Below are 16,121 nucleotides of genomic sequence, written 5' to 3'. Positions count from 1 at the left end.
AAATAATGTATCCCGAACATCATTGGTTAAATCCACTTATCTCAAACTCTTAGACTGGATTCTCTGCTGGTCTGGATGCCATAACAGATATTTCATTTATGTTTTCCATTTTTGAACAAAATTGATCAACATAGCCAACAAAGCTAAGAGGCTTTTGGTTCAATGATGTTAATGAATTCTTCTTAGACCATGTGTAGTGAGTTTTGAAACTAACGTCCCTTCATTGTGATAAAACGACATGTGTCAGCCTAGTCAGTAAGGAGGCATGAGTTTAAAATGGGTGTAGTGGTGTAATGACCAATAATGTCCCATCCAATGATTACCCAATTATTTTTTTTGTTTTTCTTTTAAAATTAAAACTAATAATATTTCATTAAATAAAAAAGAGTTAATTACTGTTTTCGTCCTTGTGGTTTGTCAAAAATCACTATTTCAGTCTATTAGTTTAAAAATTGTGATTTCGGTCCCTATGGTTTCATTTTCGTAACCATTTCAGTCCCTGTGGTTTCACTTTCGTAACCATTTCAATCCATTATTATGTTAAGTACAGGGACTGAAATGGTTACGAGGTGGACTAAAATGGTTACGAAAGTGAAACCACAAGGACTGAAATCGCAATTTTTAAACTAATGGACTGAAATAGTGATTTTTGACAAACCACAGGGACGAAAACAGTAATTAACTCAATAAAAAATTACATAACTAAAAATAAAAAAACCGAAAAAATGTTAAAAAACATAAAATCTAAAGTTCGTATTTGTTACAGATTTGTTGCCGACGCATTTGCTCTAGGATCAACGCGTCTCCTTCGAGGGGATCGATCGATTTAGACAAAAATTCTATGTCTTTCTCCATTTGCCTCAATTCTTGTAGCGCGATAAATTTTTTGTTTTCGGCGTTTCTTTCTTGCATTGTCTCCAAACGCCTATGACCGAAGTCTCGTATGTCTTATAGGCGTCCGTTCATCTCTTCGAAATCTTGCTTCATTTCGAAACATGCCGAATATGACTCCGACCTTCCCCTTTTTTCCCACTTCTTCTACCGGGTGGACGAGCCAACTCCATTTCCTCATCCTCGTTCACATTAATGTTTAAGTCGACATTTGAGCATTGGAAGTGGGTGTTTCCGGATCAACCGAGGAGGATGTTTTGGACCATCATATTCGGGTCCATATCTTGGAAATTGTAGGACGGTTGTGGTTGGGTGGTGTTCGGGCGATATCAAGTTTGGTTGTTGGGTCTAGACGGAACACTGAAAGGGGGTCGAAAGGGATTCATGATATTTTTTTCTTATAAAACGTGAAGAAGTAGTGAAGAGAAGAGGGGAAAGTTTAAAAAAATGGAGTTGAAAGTTGGGTTTCTATAGGTAAAAAATGGATTAAAAATAAAGAATTTTTTTATTACCGTTGGACCCAACGGTCAAATCTCAAAATCTATGGATTTTAGGCGTTTTAAGTACGACGCTCTCGCGATTTTTTGAAAAATACGCCTAGGGGGCGGTTTTGATGGCGTGGAGGGGCGGTTTTGATGGCGCGAAGAGGCGTTTTTAGGGGAAAAAACCCCCAAAACCCCTTCCACTACGGGTGGTCTTAACCAAGTGGTGAGAGTTCAAACCCTATTATAGGCTTTTATGTAGATTTTAGGTGGTGTGAATTAGAGAGTGTAGTGTCTTAACTAAAAAAGTGAAAAAGTTACTACCACATCTCTCTTACGTAGGTAGTGAGACTTTAACTATACTACACCGTTCATAAGGGCGTTATGTGTAGTTGTTTAGCTAAAAAATATGGGTGATGTGGCATCAAGTGATTGACCAAAAAAAGAAAACATTGTTTGACTTTCTCTTACCTTTCGTTGCATTCCTTCGCGCCCCTTGCAGGCTTGGCGAAAGCTTCCTCGCCATCTTCTACTGAGATATCGCAAGGGACGTGAAGCCACTAGTCCACTACGACCATCCTTATGTGTTCCGTTTAGATAAGAAAAAAACATAATCAATCGTATGATTAACTTTAAACTTTATTATTATATATTTTTTTCAAAGGCGTGAATTATTTGCGAATGTCCGGAGATTTAGCATACGTTTTCTTAACTGGATCCACGCTAGAGAGCCCCCTCGCATAATAGGTCACCAATTTAAACTCCCAATGAGAAACCCCTATCACCCAGACTCGAATTTGAGACCTGGAGAGAAAAAACTCACTTAGACCTACAATAGATGAAACTTAAATAAATACCCATGACTACCACTAAAACAATGGTTAAACTTTATTATTATATAAGTTTACTCCCTCCCAAACACTAAAAAAAGGTTGAGTGGCCTAGACATAATAAAAGGAACACCCTTGGACAGCAAAGTGGGGCGTGGTTTAAAGTTCCCACCTCATCCTTCAAATCATTTCACCAATACTCCTACTGCCTATTGCCCCATTGCTTTGCTTCTTCCTCCGCCTTTTTAACACCTCATATTAACTGCAATTTAATAACCCCTTTCCTCTCTCCTTCACACTTCTCGTGTTCTCACTTATGCCACCATCAATGGCTTCCCCTCCCCTATGACACCTCTCTCTCTCTCTCTCTCTTCAGTTCCAGCCTATTTGCAAGGTAATAACAGGTTTTAATGTTAAAGATTCAATCTTTTTCTTAAACCTTTGTTGGGTTTTTGTTATTGGTCCATAATTTTGGTGGGTTTATGTTGTTTTTGCATTTGAATGTCTCCTTGTGTGTATAGGCTTGTTTTATGCTCATAATTGGAAATTCTTGATGTCTTTTTTCCTTTGAGTTGATATCTCTTTTTTTTTTGTCAGCATAAAGGGTGTATAAAATTTGATGAATTTGTGTTTTTGTTTGTCATTGGAATTCTCATTGAGTGCACAAAAGGAGATCTGCTTGTTTCTTGAATTTGTGCTTGTTTTTTAAGATTTTACTCTTACTGAGCAAGTGTACTATTTTGTTTGAGAATCTCCATTTGTTGTATTCTAGATTACTTGAATTTTAAAGTTACCCAAAAGGACCACTTTCCATTTTGCTTGGATGTTTATGAGAGTTAAAAAAAAATCATTTTTTTTACAAGATTTGACTGAGGTAACCAATTTCCTTTTGTACATTTTTCTTGATGTAACCCCTGTGTTTTTCAATCTTTTAATGGAATAGATGAGATTAAGAGTCACATGACAATGATTTACTTTGGTTACTCAAGGGTGCTACTTTCTACACCCCTCTATTTACTTTTTTCACCCCCCTCCTCTCACATACTTACAGGTGGGGCCTGCGTGGGACCGACAGTTTTCCTCTCACAAGGGGGGGTGTAATCAGGAAGGAGGGGGGGGTGTGTATAGAATGGGCCTTACTCAATTATTTCATACAGAAAGGATTTCATATGTTTATTTTTATGATATTTTCAATTGGCATGATAAAAATCAATCATTTTCCAAGCAATAACACCTAAAAGCCTTCTGTCATGCCATCATTACAATGTTTATTACATATTAAAATTCCCTATTTAATATCACCTGTATCAAGTCAATCTGCTGAAACTATGATATATAAGGCTTATCTTTAATTTTTATTGTGTTTGGATTAATTTTTTTTTAAAATAATCGGATAAGCCGATCAGTTGACTTTGTGCTTAACTATGTGCTAATCACCTAGCTGACTGTTTCACAAGATTCTTTAATCAACTACCATTTCAAAATTATTATGTATAAAAAAGTTTCCACTTGTTATATTAAGTAAGTTTATCTCTACAACAAAGTATTTCTCATTCCATCATTCTATCATCTCATTGAACTTTTCATTTCTTCATTTGTGCAGCGAAGCATCAACGGGTGACTTTTGATACGAAATCTTCTACCGTGCTTCTAAACTGGATGTTGGTCAACTGAAAAATGGGGTGTTGTGTTTCCACAAGTAGCAAGAGTTCTTGTAGCAGCATGAGTGATGGAGACGTCGTTTCTCCACCGTCTTGCTTTGAAATCACTATTTTTGGCGGACAAAGAAGAACAAAAAGAACGTTTGTGAACCACGTAAGCGCCTTGCAGCATATGTCCTCTATACCAAACCGTATTTTTACAAACGGGAAAAGCCGAAGCTCTTGCATATTTACTCAACAAGGTCGTAAGGGTGTAAATCAGGACGCGATGATCGTGTGGGAAGTAAGTCTTTCGAGAAAAAAAATAACATTTCTTATAGTTGTAGTTCATGTAGGGACACGACACGAACTAACATGTTTTGGTTGAGTCTAAACGGGTTCGGGTCAATTTCAGGATGAACCCGCCAACCTGTTTAGCTAAACTGGTCGGGTTCGTGTCAACCCGGCCGGGTTGGCGGGTTGACCCATTTATCTTATATTTTATTTTTTACATGTGTTTTATGTCATAGATTAAATTGGGTGTGTATTTTTTGCCATAACTATAACTTAAAAGGAGGACATTGATATTAAATTTTATAATTAAAATGTAATTGTATTATATACATTTGTGTTTTTTAGTAAAATGATAATATTAAAATATTAATTTGTGAAAAAAATAAAAAAAATTCGGGTTGAATGGGCCATGTTTGGGCTCTTCTTTTCGGGTTCAGGTCGGGTTGAACCCGCCAACACGACCCGTTTAGCACCCCTAAGTTCATGTATGTTATGTAATTAACTAATTATTTGACTGAATCACCGCAGGATTTCATGGCAGAAGATTTGACATTTTGCGGAATCTTTGATGGCCATGGACCTTATGGTCATCTGGTTGCGCGTAAAGTTCGTGATACGTTACCGTTGAAATTATTTTCATTTTTTGATTCTTTCGAGTCAAAGAAAAACAAATCTGCTAGCACTATTTGTTGCAGTCAAGACACTGTATCCGAAGGAGCCGACTGTGAAACTGGAATAGAAGATAAAACAGGCTTGTCATGGAAAGATGCATTTTTGAAATCGTATAAATCGATGGATAAAGAATTGCGGTATCATCCCAGTTTAGATTGTTTTTGTAGCGGTAGCACCGCTGTCACCATTGTAAAACAGGTATCGTTTTTTTTTGTCATGTTTCCAAATTGAATTTTGCATCTTTAGATTTGATTCTGATTTTTCTTTTATTTTAAGGGATCGAATCTTTTTATGGGAAGCATAGGAGATTCACGCGCTATCATGGCATCTTCCGACAGCAACAATTCACTTGTAGCGGTTCAATTGACCGTTGATCTGAAGCCTGACTTACCAAGTAAGATAATTTGATGGTATTGTTAAGCAGTTAATGTGGTAAAATATCGGATATCGGTCAAAAGTGTAGTCGCTTAGGGGCAAAAGTGAAATTGCACTAATTTTAACGTTATTTTACTAATTTCGTGAAAATAACGTTAAAAGCGACGACGGTTAATCATGCATCATGTAGTGGCGTTGATAGCCGAAGGACAAGGGGGTGCATGCACCAATCGGTCTTTTTCCCGATTGCTAAGTGTTATGTGCCTTATGTCTAAGGCTTGATGCAAAACGACAATCGAGCTGGGGGTCTCACTGGAAGCAGCCTCTCTATCCTACAGGGTAGAGATAAGGCTGTCTACATCTTACCCTCCTTAGACCCTACCTTAGCTTTGCTATTGGTAGGATTTACTGAGTATGATGATGATGGTCAAGGACCGATATTTGAGATATAGGTTATCGCAGTGGGACATCGGTTGGATATCGGTAATTTTAATATCATGTAAAATTTATTTATATAGCAATTTAACACGAACAATTCAGCATACTCTCCTCCATCATCATCATCATCATCATACTCAGTATATCCAACCAATAGCAAAGCTAAGGTAGGGTCTGAGGAGGGTGAGATGTAGACAGCCTTACCTCTACCCCGTAGGAATAGAGAGGCTGCTTCCAATGAGACCCCCGGCTCGATTGTAGTTTTGCATCAAGCCTTGGACATAAGGCACATAACACTTAGCAATTGAGACAAACGCTGATTAGTGCATGTACCCCCTTGTCTTTCGGCTATCAACGCCACCACATGATGCATGATTAACCATCCCCCTCTTTTAACGTTATTTTCACGAAATTAGTAAAATAACGTTAAAATTAGTGCACTTTCACTTTTGCCCCCCGACGTCCACACATATATACATTATATGAGCATACCGCAAGCGGGGCGTTAATTCAGCATACTCTCTTACCATTAATAAATTAACCTTTTGCAACTTGCAAAACACTAACAGTTGTAGCAAGTACGAACTACGAACTGATTAAGCCTTAAAACACTAACATTTAACAACTAAGACTTAAAACACTAATAGCAGCAATAAGAAGAAAGACGAATGGTAGAACTAAGAAGAAAGGCACTGATATCGAGAAAATCGGTGATATATGGGTCAATTTTGCCAACAATATCCCTATATTTGACACTTATATTTTATATATCGACCGATATTAACTGCATAGTGGCATTGGAACATCAATTACTTTTTTTTACAAAAGATAGTGTTTTGAAACGGAAAGATTTTATATATTTTTGATCTACTAGGAGAGGCTGAAAGGATTAAACGTTGCAAAGGTCGAGTTTTCGCGTTGCAAGATGAACCCGAGGTATCAAGAGTTTGGTTACCATTCGATGATGCACCAGGGTTAGCAATGGCACGTGCTTTCGGAGATTTTTGTTTGAAGGAGTATGGAGTTATATCGGTTCCGGAATTTTCGCACAGGGTTCTCACCGATAGAGATAAGTTCATTGTCCTCGCTTCAGACGGGGTAAGTTTAGTAACCTTTTATTACAATTAAAAGCAGTAAATTACGCTTATGTGTTTAAGGTTTTACGATTCGACGAAATCCGATGACAACGATTGCAGATTTGGGATGTTTTAAGCAATGAAGAGGTGATCGAGATAGTGTCATCATCTTCAACTCGGTCATCTGCGGCAAGAAACCTAGTTGACTCAGCTGCTCGTGAATGGAAAACGAAATACCCGACGTCTAAAATGGATGATTGTGCGGTAATTTGCTTATTTCTGGATGGTCGGATGGACTCCGAATCTGATTGTGAAGACCAAGGGTTCTCGTCTGCAACACTAGCAGGTGAATCGGATGATGGCCAGAACTGTGAGCCATCGTTGCAGAGAAACTGTACGGTCAGATCACCCGAAGAGAACCCTGATGGTTTAACAATAGTTGGGGATGAGGAAACGGCTGCTGGGTGGTCAGGGTTGGAAGGTGTCACCCGAGTTAACTCGCTTGTCCAACTTCCGAGATTTTCGGAAGAGAAACCCCGACCGTGATTGTTTGTATCTCTACTTTAGTTAACGAAATGTTGGAATGCATCCTTTGTATGATTCTGTCTTGTGTCTGTATCGAACATGAGAAGCGTAGAAGGGAAAATCTGTTAATGTTAATCTATCAACGTAGAGTACATTTGTGGTTACCTCTTGGCGTAGATAACATCTTTAATCCGTTAGTGTAGAGAACATCATCTTACAAGAAACGTCCATGTTGTGGTTTAACTAAAAAAATAAAAATAAAGAAAAATGGTGATTGGTTGAGGTTTCATGGGCCCCATATCTGTTTCTCTCTAACGCCCGTTACGAGGCTAACCGCCCCACTTGATGGCGTTCTTGCTTAACGCCCTTGTTTTGGTGTTTCAAGCCGTTAACAGCTGATGTGAAGGATGGCGTTGAGCCACAATGTGCTGTCTTAGGAATTAGGAAGATTTTAGGAAGATTTTTTTATTACTTTTTTTTTGTCTTAGGAATTAGGAAGATGTATTCTTCTTTTTTCCGTACTTATAAATTAAATAACAAACATTTATTGTTATTAATTATGGGATCGTCAATGGACCATAGTTAATTAACATGTTCTAAAACTCAATTATGTCTAGTAAAAGTGATAATAGCACCACATAGGGACTTGAAATACAGACTTGACAGGTAGGATTACAACCGTTTTCTGTTGGTACAAAAAGCCTTACAAATATATAGGCGCTTCCATGCAAAGTCAATTTTAACAAGAAAACGTAGGAAATCATGAGAAGATGACAATTGTACGTGCGTGGAGTTCATGAACATGTTATACAGAGCCGGCCCTGAAGGAGGGCGAGGAGGACAACCAAACAGGGCCCGTGATTTCATAGGGCACGTAATTTTTAAAAAAAATCCGATATTATATATGTAAAAAAAATTTAATAGAGTATAACCAAACAAATATTAACATAGGCCCACTTAAAAAAATCATATTGTTTAAACTATTTAGCCCATTAGGTTAGTGAGCCCAATACCCAAATAATTCTAAAAACTAATAGAAAAAAGAAATCTGGGCGGCAACTGGGACTGGTAATGAAACGTCGCAGGAACAGGAAGGTGGAAGGATAATCGAGATAGAGCAGGCCTTCGATCATCATCATTCTGCAGTTGTTTTTACGTTTTGTTCGATTTCACTCTTCAGCCAACAGCCCACAGTTCACACACAGCAGCCAGAAGGCCCTTCGATTTCACAGTCACAACCTTCATCTTCGATCACGGAGTCGGATCAGTTCACAGGTAACTTATGATTTAAGATTGATTTAGTGATTTACGATTTCAGTTATTATGTCGAATATAGTTATTCAGTTAAGTTATGTCGATTTCAGTTAATTTATGTTGTCGATCAGTTAAGTTAAGTTAAGTTAAGTTATTTACGATTTCAGTTAACTTATATAGTTATGTCGATTTCAGTTAAGTTATGTCGAATTCAGTTAATTTATGTTGTCGGTCATTATTTAGGCGTTAACTTAATTTGATACAAACTTTATTTAGTTAAGACCTAAGGGCACGTTCTTTCGAGCTCGAACAGGGTACATGAATTCTCAGGGCCGGCCCTGATGTTATACATGACACACATTTGCACCGCTTAAAATACGTTGCACATATATCCACACCATATAAAATAAAATAAAATAAAAAACATGAATTTTATATTTGATCCGAACTTGGATGAGGTAAATGCCACCTCCAATGGTTTGGTAGAGTTACCAATTTTTTTATGCTCTGGGTCTCTTACATAGTTACATTTAATCAATCAATGGAGGTAGCTTTGGATGTGGGCTTTGATATGTAAGTTCTGCATGGACCATTCAATTAATCAATCAATGGAGGTAGCTTCGGATGTGGGCTTTTATATTTAACTTCTGTATGGACCATTACCTTACCTTAAATACAAATTGCAAAGTCTGAAGATTATGCTCTCACATATGCTATACATACATAGATTGGATATGTAATTTGTCATTTGGTATATATATATATATATTCTTATACCCTGTTATTTAGTGAACTTTTGTTTATACCCTCTATACTTTACTCTGCTGTCACTTAGTACTTTGTCATTTAGCGAATTCCCGTTTACTCCCCGGTATTTTATTCGGTTGTCACTTAGCGTGCCCCCATCGCAACATGAGGGGTGTAATGCTAGTTCATATCTAAAGAAAAAAACACTCTCATATCTTGTAAATATGATGATATGAATATTGAAATTAGTTAATATTCAATAAATAATAATCGACCATCGTCTAAAGATTTATCGATTAGAAATTTAAAGTTGGTGATTTTAGTGTAACACCCCGTGTTCGAAAGTCAAAGTCAAGATTGAAGTCAAAGGAAGAAAAGATTGCTAATTGCGATCTGTCACTCCTTGCTCAACTCCTGTTTTGACTTCTTTGACTTGTAGATAGTCTATTTATTTTATCGCATTAGTTGTATTATGTGGAGTACATGTTAATGATCGAGGTTTGATCGATGTTTATCGCATGTTTTATCGCTTTATCGCTTATCGCTTATCACAATCGCATATTGTTTTATGTTCTGGATATTGTTTTACGTGTGTGTGCTATTTATGTGTTATGCATTCTGGATATTGTTTTACGTGTGTGTGCTATTTATGTGTTACTTGTGCATGTTTATTTATGTTTATGTTGTGGTGATAAATCGAAACTGTTGGTGCATATTTGTGACAACAGCTTAGATTTGGTCTTTGGATATATTGTAATTAGTTAAACGGTTAGCGGGTTTAGCTTTGTATTAGTGAATTAATAGAGTTTGGGCTAAACGAAACCCAGATTGGGTCTAGGGGGACGAAATGGGCTTGTCCATGTAGGAAACCCTAGTCCAAGTAGCAAACCTTGTATTATATAAACAAGGTTAGGCTTTAGGGTTTAGGTTAATCAGCCAAAAACAATTTGTGTGTGAGAATTTCGTGAGAGACTAGGGCTTGGACGAAATTTGAGTGGTTAGGGTTTGATTGATTGTAATTCAGTTTGACTGATAATCAATAGAAACCCGGTTTGATTGGAATTGCTGTTTCTGTTCTTCTACTTGTTTCTTTGATATTCTGATCAAGAGGATTCCGCACTCTTGATTGGATTGACAATTCTGTGAAAGATCCATACGACTCAAGGGGACCTACAGAAACGCAATCGCAACTCTATCGCAATCGAATCGCAAACGCTAAACGCAAGTTATTTAGGATGATTGTATGTTAGATATAGTAGTTGGGATTAGTTGTGTAGCCAATAGATAATTCTATCGCACCGCTCACTCGAAACCCATCACGAAACCCAACGCATAAGACGAAACGCCGAAACTCAAAACGTCGGAGCCACTCGATCGAGTGACCGCTTAATCGGATGGCCAACCGATCGGATTTCCATCCGATCGGACTGTCATCTGATCGGTGACCCACTCGATCCTTTGCACTTTCCTTTTTGGGAAACCCTATAAATACCCTTACTTGTCACATCACTTGATGTGACAGCTCTCTACTCGACCCAGCCGCACTCAAGCTCTCTTTCTCTCGATTTCTCGCGATTCTTGTAAGTTTTCAATCTAAATCTTGTACTTCTATGATCTACACACACTTCTTCATCATTCTCTCTTTTGAATCTTAACTTTTAACCGTGAAATCAGTGGATTTGAGGTGTTCGAGGGTGATGTCATCATGGAGTTCTTATGAACTTCATGTTTTGGCTTCAATCCACCAAGAACAACTTAGATCTGGACGATTTCCACATGAATGAACAAAGATCTTGCTTAGATCTGAATATATTCATGGTGAAAAGGATTGAAAGATGGTTTTCCAACTTTCTTTCAACTCTTTTACACTCAATGCACTCAAAACCGATAGAATCGGAGCTTGTTCTGATCTTCTACTCCTTCTTAGTGACGTGTTGGTTCAAGATCTGGTTCCTATCATAGAGACCATCGATTTCGGATTAAACATGAACCACCGTCTCGAACAGTTAACTGACCGGACTAGGGTGATTCCTGTCCGATCAGATTACTTGAATCTTGACGAGGTTTCTGTTGTTTATCACGTTGTCACCTCGTCTCGATCAAAACTGCAAACTATCAAAACATTCAAGTGTCAAAGACGATCAGGCCGTTGGGACGGATTGTTGTCCGATCGGATTGCCATTCGATCGGGCAGCCATCCGATCGGCTTACACTTGGTTCCACACTTATACTTTTGATTCAACTTTTGAAGATCTAAACGTCGAACGAATTACCGTCTGATCGGATTGCCATCCGATCGAACGACCATCCGACCATGTGACGTCTAGGACTTCAACACTTAAACAATTTTCAACATGTCCAATGCATAGTCAGTTCTAACGGATTGCCACCCGATCGTTAGATCATCCGATCGAGTGACAACACTGCTGTGAATTTGTTCTCTGAGAAATACCTCGCCGAACGGATCGTCACCCGATCGAACCGCCGTTCGATCGATCGACCTGAAGGGTGGAGATACTTCTCTGTTTTCAAAATGCTACAACGAAAACTTCAAAAGGCAACTCATCAGACACAAACACATCCTCACCAAATGAGGTGTCAATCCAATTGAATGGCCATCCGATCGGATGACCATCCGAACGAATTGACATCCGATCAACTGGCCATCCGATCGGATTGCCATCCGATCGGATTACCATCTGATACTTATCATTCTTTGCACCGTTTTACGCGCCTCTTATCGTTTATGCTATCGTTAACTGTTCATGCTAATCTCTCTCAGCGCTTGTGACAACCCGAGATTTCAAGGTCTTTCCTGTGCACATTGCTTGCCTCACAATCCTGTTTTTACAATTTGTTGTACTTGGTGTCGAGTGTAGTTATTTGAACAATTAATGCTAATGTGTAATGTTGTTATTAAATGTGACATATGAAATGTAATTTATTTAATAAGAAGGTTCTTCATCACCTTTAGTTCCGACGAAGAATAGGTTCTTCGCCATCCCTAGACTCGACGAAGAAGGGGTTCTTTGCCGAGTGGGTCCTTCGCCGTATGGGCCTTCGGCCCAGGTAAGGCCCAGATGCGAGTCGGTTATATTTACCTAGTATTCGCTTGTATGTACATAACGTGATAACTGACAAAACCCTAACTCTCCTAATCTCAAAACAAGCTGACGGTAGCCTTGATTCACCTCGAAGGATCGTCTCGTTTCCTTTCTTGCTTTCTTGGTTAGTATGTCTGCTTCATTAATTATTAAGATTCTCTTGTTGCACATGGTTGTGGATTCGTGAAACTGTATGAATGGTTGATGTTGTTATATGCGCATAATATGTATTAGGGTGTGTCTGTTTTTAGTGGTGAATATGTTTATGATGAGGATTGGTTGATTGTGTATAGGTTCAGATTCATGATGTGGCTTGATAATCCTGTTAAATGAACCTGTGTTATAATAAACTAATAACCTGGTTGTGTGTAGTCATGGGATGATTAGGGGATTGGTTAATATGGTTTGCTTGATGAATGAAAAACTGTTATGTTCTAAAGGATGACGATGATTCATAATTAGGGTTGCAAAGTAACTGTCGTTCGATCCATTATTTATGTTTAGAAATGTGTTAACTGTTGATTACGTGATCTTAGCGAACCTTACTTCGTCGCACCCTAGTCTTGACGAAAGTTTAATACTTCGTCACAATCTGGTCTCGAGGAAGAACTGGTAGTTCGTCACACTTAGCTCCGACGAAGAATAGGTTCTTCGTCACATGTGATCCTGACGAAGAATAGATACTTCGTCTCTAGGGTTCTTCGCCGAGGGGTGGATGGTTAGAACAGTAGATTGGTGAAGTTTATGTTATTGGACACATGAGCTGTAATATTCTGTTTAATGCCTGTTAACTAGATGTGAGGGTCTTGAATTGACTCGTATGGGTAGTTGGATTATAAGATTCTATCCTTGCATGATAATAATGTTAACCAGATGAGGACATTGACTTAATTTGTGAGAGTAAACAGTACATCGGTGAATATTGTTATGTGTCATGAACTTAGGGTGTAGACTTGTTTGGGAACTGAATACTTGATATGTGTTATACTATGATCTTAGCGAAATGCAATCTGTGACAAAACGTGATTCGACTATTATGAAACTGGTGTCATTAGTAACTACTGTTGGGAACACGAACATGCGATATAAATGCGTATGAAATCTAAACACTTGCTATGTGCTACGTGACAATGGTATTATGTGTGACTTGTTGAATATATAACCTGAGTATGTGTTTACGAAACTGATCATCTCTGGTAACCACGGTAGGGTTTGGTTGGCCAACTGGGAACGGGTAGTGTAACGTAACATACCGAGCAAATCTAAAGTGAGTTCACTGCTTTTTTTCCAAGCATGCGTCCCGGGGAGGGACATCTGGTAAACGTTTCGGGGAGGAATGTCGGGTTATTGGGTTTGTCTGGAATGTTAAACTCGGGATGTCGGTTAATACACTCATATCTATCATTTAAGTCCCTTCTACCGATTTGTTGCCGGGGAGGCAACGGGGTATTAGTTAATAGCGCTATTTAGGTTTGGCACCCTCACACGGTACCGGGGAGGACGGGCGTGAACTAATGACCCCAGTCTTGACCATTGCTTTGATAGAGTTATTGGGGAATAGAGTAAATAATCTGGAGCCATCGGCGGTATTCGAGTTATTAACAACATCAAATCTCTGAAATGTTTTAAACTGATATCTGGTAACTAAACGTGTTAACAAACTTTGAACTCACCAGCGTTGTCTGATACACTTTTCTGCATGCTTGCAGGCCTTTAGGTACATGTCATTAGAACTTGCTGTCTGGGATGCTGGAGTGGTCATGGGTCGAGTTGCATGGAATCATGAGACACGTCTAATGGTTTTTACACACTTGTGTTATGAAATTCTTAATGATTGTAGTATGCTTCCGCTGAACAGCAAATATTGTTTTGTAACGCTTATGTGAATAAATGAAAGTTTTATTTGAAATATTGTTATGAGTTCAATATGATTGGTGGCTAGATCCTGGTACGTCACACGCCTCGCGTGGGTTCCCGCGGGTGGTATTTTGGGGGTGTGACAGCACTCCCTTCAATCCAAGAGAGTGTTTACTCGTTAAGCACAATCTATGAGTATACTCGATCTCTTTTTCCTTTATGCACTTTTGGGTGTTACATACGTTACTTATTCTAAATCACAAACGACACACAACGCAAACACTATTTATATGCTAACCGCTATTGCATGCTACGTGTTATTTGATGAATGCTTGTATGTTATGTTAACATAGTGATTGTTGCCTACTATAGTTTGGACTCAGCAGCTGTCATGGACATGGGTTGTTAAGGGCTTTACTTCACGTGTCCCAGTGGGGATATGTGTTGCGCATTCTACAACTCGCAGTCACGTCTGTGCATATTTCTCTGTCGATAACCTACTTGCCTTCACTCTATACATGTTACATGCTGGTTATGTGTAAACGATTTCGAACTCTATTATATCTATTAAACTTGTATGCTCACCTTTACACTATGTGTATTGACCTCTATTTTAACGTATATGACAAGTGTTTAGGATGCTATCTGCTAAGATGCTTGCTATGTGGAATCGAGTTAGCAAGAGTCTAGAAACAAACAGACAATTTATTTAAATCTGAGTTGTCGGAACATTTGATCTGTCTTTGAGAAAACAATCTCTGTAATAACTGCTTTTATTTGATATATTATGGAATGGGACATAGTGATTAATATCCGGTAATTTTAGTTGTTATGGATTTCTCCTGGACAATCTGTTTCGCTCAGTGCCGCGCCCTGATGTTTCCGCCATCGGTTGGGGTATGACAGATTGGTATCAGAGCCATAACTATAGGGAATTAGGCAAGACACGACCTAGTCCGGGTCGATGTCTTAGAAACGACCTAGTCTATAGTTAAGTACCAACATACCGACTTGTGCGTACCCTGTAGGGGCTCTGTACAAGCTTACTTACTGTATCTCGCTATTCTCGCTTACACTACACTATCACTGCACTCTAATTTTCGAAAATGAACGAGTGATTAGGTTGAGATTAGGTGTGAAAACCGCAAACTCTCAACTAAATTGCTTGTTCGACCCACATTTTCATCTATAAACAGGAGAATTTGCATTAAATTAGGAGTGAAATCCGTACTTTAACGCATATTTTCTTCTCCATTTTTATCAAAACAGGAACGAATTTGTTAAGATAGGGGTGAAATCCAAACCTTAACGACTTGTTCCGATCTTTATTTTAATTTTATAAAACCCTCACCAAAGTCTCGATGGACTCCAACGATTTGAAGTCACACTGAACTGGAAAGATGCGTGCCGATCGCCCAAAATCGAGGCGAGAGCACAGTCCCGAAGGCCAAGGTGTGCACTAAGGGTCCTTGTGATTAGTCGAATCACTTTGGATAGTCGACATCTATCAAGCCTTAAACAATCTATTTTCGATTTCAAGCTCGCAATCGCTGATTTTATGTGTTTCGATTCTGAGCCCGCAACTGCTGACTCTGATATTCGTCGCTTTTATGTGGATTTTATGTGTTTATGTGACTTTATCTGTTTATGTGTTCTGATTTTTGGTGATTTATTCGCTTTTCGCTCTCGCTTCGATCGACACACACGACCCGCACTGCACATCTATCCCAAATTGCTAACAAATCGTTACTACTTGTGGATGAACGCATGATATGCTACTCGCTGTGTACTCACTAATCACAACGCTATTCTCGAACGCGCGCGGACTTTGAATGATAGGTTTTTGTATTCTAACTGCCTCATGTGCTTTTGTGCTTTGCGTGCTTACGTGCTCCTACGTGCTTATATGTTCTGTGATTATATGCTTATCGTGTTC

At 38.6% G+C, this 16,121-nt stretch overlaps 1 protein-coding gene across 2 annotated transcripts; it reads left to right on the top strand.

The window, feature by feature from the left end:
• Positions 1 to 2,356: 2,356 nt before the first annotated feature.
• On the top strand, positions 2,357 to 7,366 carry LOC110920640 (probable protein phosphatase 2C 52). Of its 2 annotated transcripts, none has more exons than XM_022164817.2 (6): positions 2,357 to 2,597; positions 3,807 to 4,147; positions 4,666 to 5,007; positions 5,086 to 5,203; positions 6,497 to 6,720; positions 6,819 to 7,366. In XM_022164817.2, exons 2-6 carry the CDS (start codon positions 3,881 to 3,883, stop codon positions 7,242 to 7,244), a joined length of 1,377 nt encoding a protein of 458 aa, XP_022020509.1. In that variant the 5' UTR covers positions 2,357 to 2,597; positions 3,807 to 3,880; the 3' UTR covers positions 7,245 to 7,366. The 2 variants fall into 2 exon arrangements, with proteins under 2 accessions (XP_022020509.1, XP_035842679.1); XM_035986786.1 differs by lacking the exon at positions 2,357 to 2,597 and adding an exon at positions 3,530 to 3,724.
• Positions 7,367 to 16,121: the final 8,755 nt, after the last annotated feature.

This window comes from Helianthus annuus, chromosome 17, assembly GCF_002127325.2.
Source record: "Helianthus annuus cultivar XRQ/B chromosome 17, HanXRQr2.0-SUNRISE, whole genome shotgun sequence".
Classification (NCBI taxonomy): Eukaryota; Viridiplantae; Streptophyta; class Magnoliopsida; order Asterales; family Asteraceae; genus Helianthus; species Helianthus annuus.
Note: the sequence above shows the minus strand (reverse complement) of the source record. Positions and strands in the feature narration are given on the sequence as shown.

Bases quoted from the DNA above. Each gene is read 5' to 3' on its own strand.
- LOC110920640 (XM_022164817.2), top strand. From the start codon at position 3,881: ATGGGGTGTTGTGTTTCCACAAGTAGCAAGAGTTCTTGTAGCAGCATG. The intron at 5,008-5,085 runs GTATCGTTTTTT...TTTTATTTTAAG, and splicing joins CTGTCACCATTGTAAAACAG to GGATCGAATCTTTTTATGGG. The intron at 6,721-6,818 runs GTAAGTTTAGTA...CAACGATTGCAG, and splicing joins TTGTCCTCGCTTCAGACGGG to ATTTGGGATGTTTTAAGCAA.